This window comes from Larus michahellis, chromosome 1 (genome assembly GCF_964199755.1).
Source record: "Larus michahellis chromosome 1, bLarMic1.1, whole genome shotgun sequence".
NCBI lineage: Eukaryota > Metazoa > Chordata > Aves > Charadriiformes > Laridae > Larus > Larus michahellis.
Genome location: NC_133896.1, coordinates 99481927 through 99498615, shown reverse-complemented (window position 1 = coordinate 99498615; position 16689 = coordinate 99481927). Strand labels below are relative to the sequence as shown.

The window sequence follows — 16689 nt, the reverse complement described above, 5'->3', positions numbered from 1 at the left end:
AACAGGAAATGTTTAAAAAAAAAAGAAATGAAAAAATCCAAGACCCCAAAAAAACCAACCAACCAAAACTGTAAAGTAAACATGAGATACATAGGATATGTACCAAACATGGTACCAAGCATGTACCAAACTGTTTTTATAATGTGTGTGGATGGTTTCCTTCAAAAGTTTTTTCACGTCTTACAAAAGATATGAAACAAAAAAAGAGAATGTTACTATAATTTACTCAAAGGCCATATCAAGTCAGTCATCAGCCCTCTACTGAATAAGTTTTTTGTGCACTTATACACAGTAGTTCATACCTACCTGCTCATGCTGTTACTACCATTATCTAGTATTGTTTTGTATTGCAGTTAACACCCAGAATGTGCTAATGACATACAAGGAAAAAAAATCTACCATTGCAGAGAACTTAGCTTTTGTTGACTGCAAGGGCCAAGAGATGAGAACTACAGTGAAAGCTGCAATGCAGAAAAATGCAGAAAGTGGCAGAAAAACGCTGGAGTTTTTTGTACTCTTTCTTGAAAAAGTAACAGATTTTTGCACTAAATTGCTGTTGATGGCTTGGTTCATGAGTAAGCATTTCCCATTTCTCTCAGCCCTTCTTCCAGCTTGATTAGGAGAAAGACTCCTCAAACAAGCCCAGCACTTTTTTTTCTTTTTCTTTTTTCGTTCCCTTCTCTTAAACTTAGTTTTGTTTGCTATGCCTGATCACGCTGCTATCCAAGCACACTCTGTGGAGGCAACGAACAGCTGTCTTTGTTGAGACACTCCTGCATGATTGTCATCTAACCACCAGCATCTCCCCAGCAATTGACCTGAAGACCCAGGACTGTACTCAGCTGCTCCAGTCCTCCTATTACAGTGAAAATCTCTCTTCACCTACTTTCAGTTCTGCAGTCTTTAGTCTTCTCCTTTTGCATGATTTGAAAAATGCAGGAGCAGCTGTGTCTGCCAAAGTTCCATGTGGAATAGCAATTTCCTATGGTGGAAAAATACGCTCTGCACAGTAATTACTGTAAGTCAAGTCCATTTAATCTGCACAAGGACTATTATTGTCTTATGCAGTTTCGGGGGATTTGGGAGGCTTAGTCTCCAAAGTTTGTAGGATAGCAATCTTATAGATGTTAGAGGTATGACACATGTTAGATTGCTGCATATATTGGGTAGCAGAGTTTTTGGCATCACAGGCACACAGGTATAAAAATGGAATATAAACTCCAGTTTCTCGTGAGTAAGTATAGCTAAGAGGTAGATATGTGATAATCACTATATAGCTTTCCTGTTTCCGTGTATTAACTTTGTCCTACGTACTTTCTTGAACTTCTAAGCATTTTTCCCCTCTCTTTTGGTTAGTATAGAAGGGCATAAGATTGCAGCAGGTACCCTTTTGTGGTGGTTTTTCAGCTCTCTCACTTGACACAAAAAAGGGAGGCGTTAAATGGTTTTCTATGAAGAGAGCCACACCAAGGCTTTAAAATAACAGTTAGATCTGTAAACTCTATTATATCATGAGCTCAGCCTAACTTTTCCTTTCTCTCCCTTTCAGTTTTCAGTCAACTAGTTACTTCCCTTCATCACCAAAAGTGGTTATTTGTTATTCTTGTACTGTTGCAGCCACTGCTATTGTTTCAGTATTGAATTTGGCAGAGGAAAGGAGCCTGTGGTGCTTGGGCACCTGTGAAAACACCTACCATGAAACTGTAGAATTGTATATATTTTAGTTTTAAAAATTTGTTCTTTAACATTATTATTAGGAAGGTCCTCTAGTTGACTAAGCTAAAGTTTGGACACTTCTTTATTACTTTTCTTTTCTCCAATTTTTTATATGTTTATATGAGCTGAAATCTCTATGTGTAGATTCTAGTTCTTTATTTCGATCTCGCCGTAATTTTCCCAACTGTGGTTTGATCTTTTGCAGAGATTCTAGTGGTCTCTAGACCACAATTTGAAAAACACTACTTGGAAAATATTTAGTCTTCAGTTCTTGTTTTGGTCTTTTTATGGAGTTGGAGAATTGGGGGGTCCAAGTTCATCAACTTAAGTGTTTTGGGAACAGGACTGTTTCCTATGAAGAATGTTGCCTGATGCAACTCGAAGTAGGGCATATCAGCTCTTGAGGACAATATATTTGTACAAAAATCAGCAAAATACTTAAATCTGTTTCAAAATCCTCCACCGTCTTGTCCAGCTTGTGATTTTTCTGCCTGACAGAAGCATGTAAATCCAGCTTGCAAAATCTGCAAAACCCTTACATATTCAGGTGAGCTCCAGATATGCTGACTGTAGATCTTTATCTTTAGTTCACACTTGCCTACATCATTACCTTCCGAGTCCCTGTGGCTGACCAGTCCAATTCTGTAAGAGCATTTCACCTGCTCAGTTTTTGTCCTTTCCTTGTAGCCAAGCTTATGGAATCAAAAACCTCTAGGTCAGGAAACCTAGGCAGTGCTTTTCGTATTTCCCTTTTGTTTGAATTTCAAACAAAGGGACATAAGCAGATTACTATCGTCCATAAGGTCAAACCATAAATTCCTAGCAAAGCAATAGAAGATGCCATGTTGAGCTATCAACGATCAAAATTACAATAATAGCTCCAGATAAGGCATTCCTGCTGTGAAGGAAGCCGGAAAACTTCCTTGGAGTCTTCTGTCTCTAGGCGTGCATTAATTTGTACATTGTCCAAAATGTATCTTCTAGCTATTACTTTAAAACACCCAACATATTAGCAAATCTTCATTTATGCTTCAGTGATTCTTCAGAAGGAATCTCCAACTGCTCTACTACAGTTCTCTAGATAACGACCTTTCTTACCAGATGCGAATACTTCTTGACCAAAAAAGTTACTGTACCACATGCCCAATGTGAATTATTAACTGCTCAGATCCAATTTTTAAAGTATGTATTTGTTTAAACAATTTGAAGTTGATCATGAAGAAGATTTTGTGTCTAGAACTTATGATTTAATTTATTATTTATTTAATGTCTCCCTCCTACAGTAGGGTAATATGAGTTGCTCAAAATGGTCTTGCAGCATGTTGGAATAAATGTTAAGATTACTCCAAATAGACTTGTTAAAGCTCAACGCAAGGCCATGTTTCATCCATGATTATCCACAATGCATCTGTTCAGCATACCAATCTTTGTAAGTATTTCCCTTAAAAAAGAAAAGAAAACCCTAGAAATAAAGGCAATTGCTTATGTAAGCAATTTCAAAGTTAAATATTGTCTTAGAAGTACTGTGGATGGAAAACAGTTGCTTGGTACTGCATGATTAGTCCACTGAGGTTAATTAGCGAGCTGTTCAGGTTTTGCAGGAGCCAAGAAGCAATAAGAAGTAATCCAAAGTTTGGATTGAATTATTCTGTCTCTTGTAGGGACTTGCAAATGGAGTTTACAAATTTCCAACCATGCAGAGAGTGGTATGGGTTTTTTTCTTGAGAAAATTGCTGTTTGGAAACAATTTCAGCAATACATTACAATGCTATGTTACAGTCATGAGCTACCAAGTTATCACTGGTAAGTGATCCTTCACGAGTCAAGAGCTGGATGTTTAATTGCTCACTTCTGGGATTCTCATTTTGCTCTGTGTTTGGTCTCTAAGTTAGGGCCCATTTTCCAGGCCTACAGTCCTTTTGACTCGTGTCCTATGGATCTCTCTCGCTGATGAAAAAATGCTCTGTGTTAAAAGAGATTCACCACATACGCACTCAAAGCAAACGAAAAGTCTCCCTGTAGGTGGCACGCATGGGACAGATCACTGCTTATAGCTCATGGGAGTGGCACGACGAGGGTGCTGTTGCCTGGGTGTATACAGGCTACTCATCAGGGCGCTTTGGCATGGCGGGTGTGCAGGTCCTACAGGGAGGCACTGAGCCATTGCTGAGCAGTGAGAAATTCCCAAGAGCCGCCAGTCTGGATGCAGGAGAGCTGAGAAGCAGCTTGCTGGGATAGTGTGTGCTGGGAGGAAGGAAATACGGAGTCAATTCTTTGCTCTGCCCTTGATGTAAGATCTTAAGCTGTGTCCAGTGTCCACCCTTGTAACTCTCTTTCCTGCTTCATCTGTCTGGCGTCTTCTGTGTAATATTTTTAGGTTTGCATCTGTCTTTCAATAGCTGTTTACCTAGAGCTTCTAATTGAAAGTGTAAGTTTCAGCTGAGCTGTAGAGTTAGAAACCACCTTGTCTTGCCTGTCCATCACTCTTAACCAAGTATTGAGGGGTGGGACAGGCTTAAGCAGAGAAGCCTGGCCTGGGGTTTTTTTTCTTCAGTCTTGTTCCATTTTCATAGCACTGTGTTTAGTTCCCAACACAGCTGTGATGAAAAAAAGATCATGAGATAACTACAGCACAGACTCGTGGTGTGCGACATTACTATAAAGAGATAAGAAAGGGACACTGCACAGTATCTTTTTCTTACTTCATATATTTACTATTAACATACGTTCGAGCAATCGGATCTTTGCACTGGCTGAGTTCCTGTCCTGGAAGACATGCCCTGTGTTTCACCACTGGCCCTGTCTGTCACTGTTGGTGGGCCTGAGATCATTGAAGTGGAGGTTTGTGTTCCTATGAATGAAAAATGTGCAAATAAATAGCAATGTGCTTTACTGACTGCGCCCTTTGCCAGACCTGAAACTGCATGTGTGAGAGGAGACACACTTAATACAGTGGTGCATTCAATCAAACATTAATAGTATCTGTGCAAAGAATTATCAAAAGGATTGGTAAGTTATGCGTTCAGAGAGGCCTTATACAGTTACAACGAATGTCTCAGCATTTTCTGAGCAAGAAATGAGGCCTTTTTGTTCTCCTCCAAGGGGCAAGTAGCACCAAGGTGCGTGTTGGCAGTTTGCTTGCTCCAGACTCTGAAAGAATGCTTGGTTTGCAAAATTTACATCTCTTCTGTTTTCTTCCCCAGTTATGAATTCCACGTGAAACCCAGAAATCCTCTTGGTGAAGGCCCGAGTAGCAATGTTGTGACATTCAGTACTGAATCAGGTAAGAACTTCCAAAGGTCCAACCGTCATTTACAGTGGCTCTAGTATCCATATTTTTGAGTTATATGAAAGGCTCTCTTGCTTCATTTTGCGTGATTAGTCTTGCTCTTTGCTATCTGCACATTGGGTTTTTACTACTGAGCACGTTACAGTAGTGGCCTGGAAGGTTAGCCTTGAGATCAGGGCTATATTGTCTGAGGAGGTAAGATGGCCAGACTGCAGGAGAAAAAAACCAGGAGCACAGAGAGTTTGTCTGGTGTTCATTATGAATAAGCTAACTTTATCCTTAGAGAAGTCTCAGTCATTTAAGGTTCATTTTCCTGACCTTTTTGTATCTATCAAACTTCTGTGACTTCTGGATGGGGAACATAAGGGTTTTCTTTGGGTTGGGGTGTTTACAGGCACTTTTGCTACCTGTTCAATAAGGCTGCTCTATGATAGTGATGTCTTTTGGCTGAAAGAAGGATTGAGAAATAGCAGTTGGGAAAAAGTCAACGTCCCAGTATGTCCTCTTCCATCCTGTTTACTCTCCTGTGACACTGTTAAAGAGGTGTATACAAGCTTATTTTGACCATTGGTTGGTTCCCAAGTTAAGTCCTATCTGACTCAGAGGCAAGAATCAGAGAGTGCCTTTGCTTTCCCTATCCCAGTTCCCCATGAGGCGTAACTACAGTTGACTTGTTGACTTTAAACAAGTAAGATAGATAGCATCTTTTGTGATGTGTTTATTGCTTGATAGTACTTAAGGACCATATAAAACACGAAAGGGATTTAGCCTTTTTAAAAGGACTTTCTCAATCTGCATTTTGAGCCACGTATAATAATATAATAGTCCTCATCTAGTGCTGTCACTGATGGATGAGAGTTTTGGCTGAGCAAGGGATTAGTCAGGGAGGAGTTCAGACTATGCCACACATATTTAAAAACTGTGAATACACTCTTTGTAATCCTAGATTGTTGACACTGAAAAAATGTTTATGCCAAGTGCAGTTTTCATGAATGACAAGGCTTATGTTCTGTCTGCTATTTACCTTGGACAAATTAAGCGGACAGTTTTATTTTTTCTTAATTGCACACACCTATTTCTTGCTTTTGGGCTTTCACAGCCAGGTTTTGTGTGGCAAGTATTACAGAGGGGTCCTTTTTATTATTTAAGTTTCAAAATTGAAATTTTAGAAAAGATGCAGTAGAACTGGTTTTTGCTGGTTACAGGTTTAAACTCTTATTTTTACTAGAACTGTCTTTGGTATTGTCGCATACGTAAAACTTTTAAAAGCTCATTGATACTGTAATTTCACATAAGAATTATATTTCTTTTAATTTAATTTAATAAAAAAGTGAACTTTGCTTCCAAAACTCTTTCTGTTTCACAAATTACAGCTTATGTCAAATGTAGAAAATCACTTACCAATGCTTTTCCATTGAAATATTGTGAAAGTTCTTTTTACAGTGTCTGATTGTATGTTTGTTTTCTTCCTGCAGCGGACCCAAGAGTGAGCGAGCCAATTTCAAGTAAGCCTTTCATGTATAGCATAGCGTCTTCTGATCGGGAATTTTTTCAGAAATGAGATAGCATAATTTTATGAGGGGGGTGGCTGTACTGCACCAATTAAATGAGTTATGGAATCAAACCGCATTCACACATGATTTCACTCCTTCCACCCATACGCCTGGTAAGGAATTCATGCCAGGCTGCTTATTTACCTGAGCGGAACACAATCAATGTGATGTGGTGCTCCCATGGCAGCTGGGATGGCTTCAAACCAACATAAACAAATGAGCCAAGCACAGCCTCATATTTTCTCAGCCTTGTCATTAAAGCAAAAGAAAGCTCTGTAAAATTAATAAGATGCTCCACACTTTTCAAGTGAGTTAACAGAGCACAACTCAGAGGATACTATTTAACTGCCATTGTGTTTTAGAAAAATGTTCTGCTTCTGAAGGCTTGATCCAGCTCTGCTTTAGGTCACTTGCAAGGCTCTTGCTGTCTTTGGTGGGAAGTGGACAGAGCTTTTGAAGAACAGCTGAGATCACTCAAGCTAATTGGGCTGCTTTTCCATTTGTAACGGACATCACTTTGACAAACACTGAGACACCATTTCTTTCCACATAATTCATGACACTTAATTTTTATGTGTATGTTTGTTAAATCACGTACAGTTTGCTGCAAGTTGACTGTCCTGGCTTAAACCCATTGAAAAACAGTGGCTGTATCACACACTTTGTAAATGAGAGTTTTGCCAACACACAGACATTGTTCCCCCAACAAGGTCCTAGAACGAGCTTATTCCAAACTGGCACCACACACAGAGAGCTGAAGCAGTTCACTGCATCAGTCATATCTGCACCCTTTGGTGCTTCCCTGAAATACTTTTCATGCTCAAAATGCAGGTGACTGGTGCCATAGTGCATTCTGCTCCATCAAGGTTTCTAATTCTATTTATTTGAATGTATTTTGTATGCAGCATCATACTTCAGCCTCTTTCTTCCTCTCCTGCAGTGGGAAAGGACGCTATCTGGACCGAAATCCCATTCAATTCAGACACCTATTCAGAATGCAAAGGGAAACAATATGTAAAGAGGACTTGGTATAAGAAGTTCGTAGGCGTGCAGCTGTGTAATTCGTTGAGATACAAGATATACCTCAGTGATTCACTTACAGGTAAGAGACATTCAAATTAGTGTCATCCACATTACACACTCCTTAAAGATATCATGGTTCCAGAACTAAGAGGTTTAACAAGATGAGCTCTGATGAAGTGTGATCAGGTATGTTTACTCTTGTCTGTAGACAGATTGATCATAAACAGTAATCTGCTTGTGCTCAGTAATTATTGATGTGTTTGATACTGAATTTTCAGACTCAAGAGTGACTTCTCTGTGGTGATCATTTGATTTTAAGTGTCTGTTAGTATCCTGCGGGTCATACGGAAAGTTGATAAAGATCAGGTCTCTGACATATATTGAATAGCATATATTGTAAAGGTGACAAATTTGTAGCCTGGAATAGTTATTAATTAGAGGATTAAAACCTAATTTTAGACCAGAATTAGACTGAGTCATTCCCATCCCATTGGGTAAACATCTAGTTGCTTCATTACTGTGAGGTTTATAAATGCATGACTTCACTCTAGTCAACAGGTTTTACTCATCTGCTTTGACATTTTTGTTTTGTTTTCACATTCCCCATTTTTGCTTATAATCTCTTCCCCCACACACCTTCTTTTTCTTATATTATGTGTTATTACTAACAGCAGCCTCCTGGCCTTACCTTCTCAAATTTTGTTCAGTGCCTTAGGGTCACTAGAGTGTGAATCAAGAGACGCATGCTGTGTGTAAGCTGGGAAACAGCCTGTAAAAAGTGCTTTTCAGTTAGCTGATAGCTAAGCAGAACTTTGTGTCTCATGTATATTGTACAAGCTATATTTAGAAATATGTGAACTTCTTACAGTCCATCCCAAGCTCCTGGCTTTCTTCTGTATGAGGTCTTTTAGCAGAGCTGCATGGACAGCTTTATCACAATGGCATTAATATGGCACCCAGAGCACAAAGACTATAACACAACTGTGTGTTGGAAACGTCTTTTGAGTGCAAGTTAGGCAGTACGTTCATCACGTTGGTTGCATTAAGTAGGAGAAACTGTGGCTGAAAGAATTAACTTTCATAACCTAAAGTTGCCCCATCTCAGAGCTCAGCACCTCGCAGGAGCAGGGCTCAGGGTTCTATGTGTAGCAACATGGAGAGAAAAGAGCAGGGGAGTGCAGGGCAGCCCTTGCCGATGTAATTTTAACCTGCCCGGCCTTGCACCTGGCACCGTTCTCCCGTGAGCAGACAAGGAAGGAAAGCCCTGTCATTATTAGTAAGTACAATACCTCGTATATAAATAATATCTTGGCAATTGTGTGAATAAAAGAGCCTGTTTTGAACAGAGGTATCATTCATTCAGCTGTTGCTGTACTAACCAGCTGTGATCAAATGACAAACACTGGCAATGAGGCATAAGTGTATCACAAAACCAGCCAGTAGAGGAAATAGCAGCGCTAATCTAGCAGGACTAGACTTCAGCCCTAAATCAAGCGAATTAACACTGCAGTGAAAGCTACTTCAATCTTAGGAGAAAAGTTTAATATATCGGGAGCCCATTTTCCTATTTTCATTAGATTGTTTTTGTTCTTGCTGGAAGGGTGGTGATTTAACTTGGCTGGAGGAAGGTGGCGGTAGCCACATTGTATTCATTATACTTGCTAAACCTGGTTCTTGCATTGAATTGTTACAACCAGTGCTGACCAGTTGTGACAATATTTGAAAGAATCGAAATATTTATGTAGAAGGAAAGCTGCTCTTCCCCTGTTTCCTAAGTGAGACTGCCATGGCACAGGCCATTCTCTCTAATTGCGGGTGAGAAAGTTTCCAACGAGAAGCCAGACTCTGTTCTGATGTGTTTCACTGTGACACCTGGTCTCCTCATGCCCCCGAGGCCAGCAGAAGCGTTATCTGCCAACACCAGCCAGCTGGGCGGGCAACCTCTGCTGGTAGCGAAGGGCTGCGCTGAGCTCTGAGTCCCACCTTACGCTGAAAGTACCTTCCGAAGCTTTGCTCTTTAAGCAGCCTGACAATCTTGCAATTGGGGTGCATCGTACAAACGCTCTTGTCTAAGGCAGGCGACAACTCTATCTTTGCCTGCTGGTTTTTAGCATGAATTTATACTTGTAGTGTTTCAGAATTCACAATGTATAAAACAAAGATAGTATCTAATTTTCTTAAGACCACCCGTAAGGGAACACTGGAAAAAAAGATAATTTACTTTATGCTAGAATTGCTATCCCCAAAAGAGAAATATTAATCTAATCATTCCTTAGCTAAATGTTTTTAAGTGTGTTCCCTTATAATGGAAAGAATTGGGCAGTAAGAGTTTAATAGCCACGGAGAAAGCTGCTAATTTATGTAAAGCAATTGTTTGAACTATGCCTAGGTTACACTGTGGGCCAGAAGAGTATGTGTGTATCTGAAAGTTACTGTTCTTGTGTTAGCCATAAAAATATCTGTTTTATTCTGTCTCTTATGAAGAAAAACTGATCTATGTTACACATGCCAGGACTGTTCTATAAACCGACATCTACTGCTGACCTCATTTAACAGTCCTCCAGAGCAGTGCTGTAGGCATTCCAGAAAAGCAGGCCACCAAAAAAAAAGTATTTATTGAGGGGAGGAAAAAAATAAATTCTAAATGTGACCTTCAACAGCCATGGAAAAAAAAATGCCGTTTTGGGCAGCCTGAATGTTCTTAATTTCAGACTAAAAAATTGCTGAGAGGAACTCCCTCTGACCAGTTCTATGGAAAAAACATGCCTGCAGCCAAAACTAGATAGTAATAAATAATTTTCTAAAGTGAGAGAAGAACTGCATGCACAGAGACTGTCAACTGGAGGTGAGAATTTTTGGCAAAGTATTGATCAGATCACAAAAAATAGGAGAGAGAGAGAGTTTATTGGTTGGCTGCTCTGTTATTAATTGCACTTTAGGGAGCAGTATCGTAAGCCGCCTCACCATCTCTCAAGCAGCCAGGCTGGCACAGATTCAAGGCTACAGAACACCCAACATCTAATGAGTAACTGGATTTTCTGCTTAGCTTATACCTGAGAACTGAGCCTATCTCTAAATGCTCTCACCTGCCTTTTCAAGCTGACAACCAAAGGTTGAACATATTAAAAACAAGTGCTGTGAAAGGAGTTTAGAAAAAACCGGTAAGTTTATCTGAAAATGTTTCCTGCCAAGATTTGGGAGGAGAAAGTAGCATGCTTTCCTCCATCTTCTGAACTGAATTTTACTAACGTCTTGCAAATCAAACCCGACATCTCTCTGTCAAAACTCCTTCACTGTGAGTCCTCTGGTTGACAGGATGAGCACAGCCCGTAACGTCAGGACAGGCTGCATGGGGCACCTGAGACCCTGCTTTCTACTCAGTTGCAGTCAAGTGTCCTGTTAAGCAGTCCTGCTAATAAATACACGGGCACGCTTCATGCTCTGGATAAGCAGTTACTATACCGAGGTCATCTATTTGTTAAAGAATATCCCTTGCACATACATGTTGTAAAACTATGATTTATAAAACGGGCCTCAGCTGTGTTATGAGGTGGTCTATAAAAATGTCTTCGAAGGCACTGGGGGCATCCTGACAGGGAACCAAACCTGCCATCCATTCACATCACTAGGAAAACTTACCTCGTTTTTGATATAATCAGGATGAAGTTCTAGGTAATAACAGACTTTCACTTACTGTATGAAATGTAGGAAGGAGAAAAAACACATTCAGGCATAAATTTTGGACAGGAATCATAGAATGGTTTGTGTTGGAAGGCACCTTAAAGATCATCTAGTTCCAACTCCCCTGCCATGGGCAGGGACACCTCCCACTAGACCAGGCTGCTCAAAGCCCCATCCAGCCTGGCCTTGAACACTTCCAGGGATGGGGCATCCACAGCTTCTCTGGGCAACATGTTCCACTGCCTCACCACCCTCACAGTAAAGATTTTCTTACTAGTATCTAATCTAAATCTACCCTCTTCCACTATGCTCCAAGGAGTCCCTCCCCATGTTTCCTGTAGGCCCCCTTCAGGTACTGGAAGGCCGCTATAAGGTCTCCCTGGAGCCTTCTCTTCTCCAGGCTGAACAACCCCAACTCTCTCAGCCTGTCCTCATAGCAGAGGTGCTCCAGCCCTCTCATTATCTTTGTGGTCCTCCTCTGGAGTTGCTGCAACAGGCCCATGTCCTTCTTATGTTGGGGGCCCCAGAGCTGGATGCAATACTCCAGGTGGGGTCTCACCAGAGCAGAGTAGATGTGCAGAATCCCCTCCCTCGACCTGCTGGCCACGCTGCTTTTGATGCAGCGCAGGATGTGGTTGGCTTTCTGGGCTGTGAGCGCACATTGCTGGCTCATATTGAGCTTCTCATCCACGAGCGCCCCTGAGTCCTTCGCCTCAGGGCTGCTCTCAGTCCGTTCTCCGCCCAGCCTGTATTTGTGCTTGAGATTGCCCTGGCCCACGTGCAGCCATGAGCACTGTACTTGGCGTATGCATATAATGCTCAAATTACAGCTACAGATCCTGAGAAGAAAAGAATGGTAGCATTCACCTTGGCTTCCCCACAGAGCGAAGAGCACAGCCCATTGCCTCTGGTGGTTTTTGGAAATAGCCCTCACTAAACTGGATATGGATTTTAAACTTGCTGCTTCTTTGCTTTCAGGAAAATTTTATAACATAGGAGACCAGAGGGGCCATGGAGAAGATCACTGCCAATTTGTAGACTCATTCTTAGACGGAAGGACAGGACAGCAAGAAGATCTACCAGTCAAAGATGGTAATTCCTTGCTCCTGTCTCTGTAGCAAACCTTGGCAATTCTTTTGTTTGTGCGTTTCTTTTTCCTGCCAGTGGATTCAGCGCCCACTGCTGGGGTGGGCGATGGAAAGGGACTACTGGCTTTGCAGGCAGAAGAGAGTCGAGAAGTTTTTGAAGATGAGCAATGACTTATTAAAAGGAGGTTATGACTCGGGTGCTGTTAGGTAGTAAACAGCCTCTCACCCGTTTAAAGCATTCCAACAGATTATTCACAGTTGGTATTACATATTTAAACCCAACCACAAATTTGAGTTTGCTGAGAGGCATGAAGTGTTATGTTCAAACTAGCAAGGTTGATTTGAAGTGCAGTAAATCATCAGCTGGGCATTAAACAGCTTTGTTTAGTGCTAATGAGAAACTAAAAAGTTATTACTGGAAAATATAATTCATGCTGCAGTAATTCTGTGTGCACTAATTTGAACCGGGTGCCTAGAATTCCAGTCTGGTCTAAGTGGGCATGGGACTGGGTGTCCTAAACGCAGCTGTGACCTGCCTGGCTATTTTTCCTATGTTGCCGAGGCTCGGGGATAAGAAAATCGTATTTCTGTCAGCTGAACTCCTGCCTTGCTTGTCTGCCAGTGTGAGGGAGTCCATTCCCTTGTGGGGTAAGGACGCAGGCTGTATTGATACACGCGTGCGGGCTGAGTGTGTCGTGGAATATTTTACCACAAAAAAAAATCAAAACGGTTCTCAGTACTGTATCAGTGTGTTGACCAAACCTTCCCGTCTGCAGTGCTTCAGTTATAAAACACCTTACAGAAATACAGAAATGCATCGAGGTAGGTGTGGGAGATTAAAGTGAAGTGCCTAAATCTTTCACAAGTTTTTCCAAAAACAAAAGAATGATCTGAAAGGTGTTTGCTTATGTGTGATTTTTTTTTTTAATTTTTTTTTAAAGAAGGCTTTGCTTTTCCTTTCCCAGTCAGTGTTGCCCATTTGTAAAGGTATTTTGTTTATATAAGGGATTGTCTGAATCCAATTTGGCGTTGCCAGGACAGCAGACCTTTCAGTTGTATCAGATTCACTTTGTTAAAAAGATTTTATAAATATTAAAAAAACCCACCATTCTACATAAAAAGCTCGCTACTCCTACTTAAAGGACATTTTAAACCAATTTGTTTTCAGCAACTGGATTTAATGGAGTAGATTCATGAACTGTGTTCATTTTTAGAAAAAAACCCAAACCAAACCAAGCCCACCAAGCAACAAAACAAAATATCAAACAAAAAAAGCCCTCACCTGGAGGGCTTGTTTTTCTAGAGCTTGTTTTTCTAGTAAATGAATTGAACAGAGAAAAGAACAGCCAGATTGTCCACCGCTGCTCAGTTCCTCCCTGGCTGGAGAAAGTTGAGTTCTGTTCAACCCAGAATTAAGTACCTGTGTTTGCCCTGAAGCGCAGGGAGGGCACTGTGATGGCTGTGCCCTAGGAGGTGCACAACAATGGTGCGTGTGTGTGTGCGTGCGCACATCTGCATGTGCACACCTGCATGTGCACACCTGCATGCTTTAGCTGCACATACATTTCTGATGGTCGGATTCGGCACTAATTGCTCACTTTAATTTTTAACTTAATATTAATTGTTTGAACGGAAAGGAAGCGTATTGTCCTACTGAACAGATTTAATGGAGGAACTATGATCTTTCGCTTGGGGATGGGGAGATAGCGTGAAATATCCCCAACTGTCAAGTTTTATTTAGGTTCCCTGCAGTGTTAAGGCCACTGCAGTGGGGACTATTTGATCACCGTCACTTTGGAAGGAGGAGCAGCCTCCTGTTTAGAGAAGCCCTAAGCAGCAGCAGCAGCCAGAGGGGGAAGGAGAGGGCACGCGCCTTGCCCAGCCAGCACTGTCCATGGAGGGGAGTCGGGCTTCACCCCCCGGGCTCTGGGCTGCAGCAATCCCAAGCGCTTCAGCTTCCGTTTGAGTTGGGTGGACAAGCGCCGGCTGTCTCAGGGCGCTGATGGACGGAGGGGCAGCAGACTGACCTGTTTGTGGCAGACGGGTTAGCAGCTTAGCGAGCAGGTTAGCCCTGAACTGAACTGCGTGCGTACAGCCTTCACAGGGACATGGAAGGAAGGGGCTTCCTGCAAACAAAACTCTCTTCTCTCTTCCAGGATTTTTCAGGGCGGTTCGTCAGGAACCTGTCAAATTTGGAAAAATAGGCGGGGAGACTCACATTAATTACGTTCGCTGGTATGAGTGCGGAACATCGATACCTGGGAAATGGTAGAGCCGACATGAACTTGGTGAAAAGGCCCAGCACTTACCAACCCCCCACACACACCCGCCCCCGACCGCCCCACGCAGGCTCAAAGATGGAAATGTTTATGGTCTGCCTGGCACTTCAGTTCGCTGATGTGCAAAGGTTTATAGAAGTCTAATGCCGATACCGCATTAATTGTGTAATAGTGTAGACTGCTTACTGTAGCTATCCAGTTTTACAAATTTGTTTTTAGATTAAAAGGTAAAAATAAAAATCCCCAACAGGCTAGGGACGTGTTGTAGGATAATGTATAGGGAAGCTGGCTCCCTATTCTTGAGGTATGGTTTATATGGTATTTTAAAAGATAACGGTGTGTATATTATTTATCACAATGTTGTAATAAATGTTTAAGGCACAGTTACGGCAGAGTTGGTCGTGGAATGCAATGTGCATTAGTTTTTAATATTCACTGGTCTTCTTATAATGTAAGTGCCATAAGCTACCTGTCCACATAGACCTGCAACATCTCCCCAGTCATAAATTATATCCTGCAACCAGTAAACTTGAAGCGCTTTCTCCTCACACGTACAGTTTATACTCCTGCCAAAACGCCGAGGTAGGTTGCTATATGTGCAGCTTTAAACCATCAAGTTAGTGCGGTTTTTTCCATGTTTGTTTTCAAATGCTTCACCTCCAGCACAAAAGTATGTTCAGCCTCTTGCTATGGAGTTAGAGCCGCTGCCCCCGAGCTTGGCAGCGGCTGGCAGCTGGGTTTGGTGTCCTCCAACTGAGGCAGAGCCGTACACGCGTACATGGAATTAAAAACCAGAATTGGCCTCCATGGCAGCGGCTGTTCATGAAAACGTAGTTTTCAGACTGAGACTGACTGGTTCAAAAGCCAAATGTAGGTACAGCGCAGGGGGACTTGGAAAGATAAATGAAACCGGGAAAAAAAATAAGCTAGTTGCAACAGCATAATCAGGTTTATTTTATTTAAATAAAAAAAAAAGGTGGGTTAAAAGATTGGGGAAGTAGTGATAACTGAACTTTAAAACTGCTTTATAGTAATTTTGATTAAAACCTCTCCCAAAGCTACTTGTTGTACTGCTTGAACATTTATGAACTAAATAAAGAGATGTAGGTTTTTTTAAAGGTGTTATTCATTACATTACTAATGTATTGAAAAAATATGAACAGGAACACCCAGATATATATATAGTAGAAATAGTCATTTATAGAAAATGCCTTATAAAGTACATTGCAGGTACACTGTACTCCTAATAAAATATTTTTTAATCAAGTGTTTTTCTTAAGTGTTTTACGTGAAAACAAATCTTGGTTTCTGTGGCAAATGCTACTATTTCTGGGAAGCAGTTTGTTCTGAACCGGGCACGTGTGAAGGTGTGAAGTGGTGCGACAGACACCTGCTGCGTTAGGTCTGACAAGAGCCCAAAGAGCCGGAGTCATGGCTACTGGTGCAGGGGTAGCCCAGGTGATGGGGGAGCAGCGGGAGTTAAGAACGCTGAAGGTGGGAATATTTTCACTCACTTTAGTTCCCTATTTGTTTTTATGAGAGTTCAAGCAGCTTGCTCCAGGTCTTTTTTTTTTTTTTTTATCGCCCACTTATTTTTATGTATTCCTAGAATCCATAAGATGGAAAATATTAACTGGGAGAATATTTTGCCCTCCGCTGTTATATGGTCTATTGAATTTGTTACAGCTTTTGATCTGCTTTTTCTTGGCTCAAAATCGAGTCACTAGAGTTGCACTCCCAAGTTTTTCTGGGTGGCAAAGAACCTGTGGAAAGTTGTTCCTTTTTAAGAGTTCTTTTTCAAAAATACATATTTGGCTTAAATTTTCAAGTAATAAACCGATTCTCCCCCTGCCCTGGTTAAAGCAAAATTGGTAAGGGCTCTGAGATTTTCTGTATTGGTACTTACTCAGTTGGTAAAAGGGTTACTTGGCAATTAATAACAGCAGACAGTGCAAAACCATCGCCTGCTGCAAAACCTCTGCAAAAGCAATCTGTGCTCACAACACTTCTCTGTAAGGGGAGACATTTACACACCTGAAAGCCTGTCTCTGCTACAAACC

General features: G+C 41.4%; 1 protein-coding gene across 23 annotated transcripts in view; it reads left to right on the top strand.

Annotated features, from left to right (window-relative positions):
- The window catches only part of ABI3BP (ABI family member 3 binding protein), a 162622-nt gene extending 146727 nt beyond the window's left edge, over nt 1–15895 (top strand). For all 23 annotated transcript variants that reach the window (XM_074595808.1, XM_074595835.1, XM_074595925.1 and 20 more), the window contains 5 exons: nt 4920–4999; nt 6481–6510; nt 7499–7660; nt 12241–12354; nt 14507–15895. In XM_074595808.1, coding sequence (XP_074451909.1) covers nt 4920–4999; nt 6481–6510; nt 7499–7660; nt 12241–12354; nt 14507–14622 — 502 coding nt within the window. In that variant the 3' untranslated portion in view covers nt 14623–15895. The remainder of the gene's footprint in view (nt 1–4919; nt 5000–6480; nt 6511–7498; nt 7661–12240; nt 12355–14506) is intronic.
- Nucleotides 15896–16689: the final 794 nt, after the last annotated feature.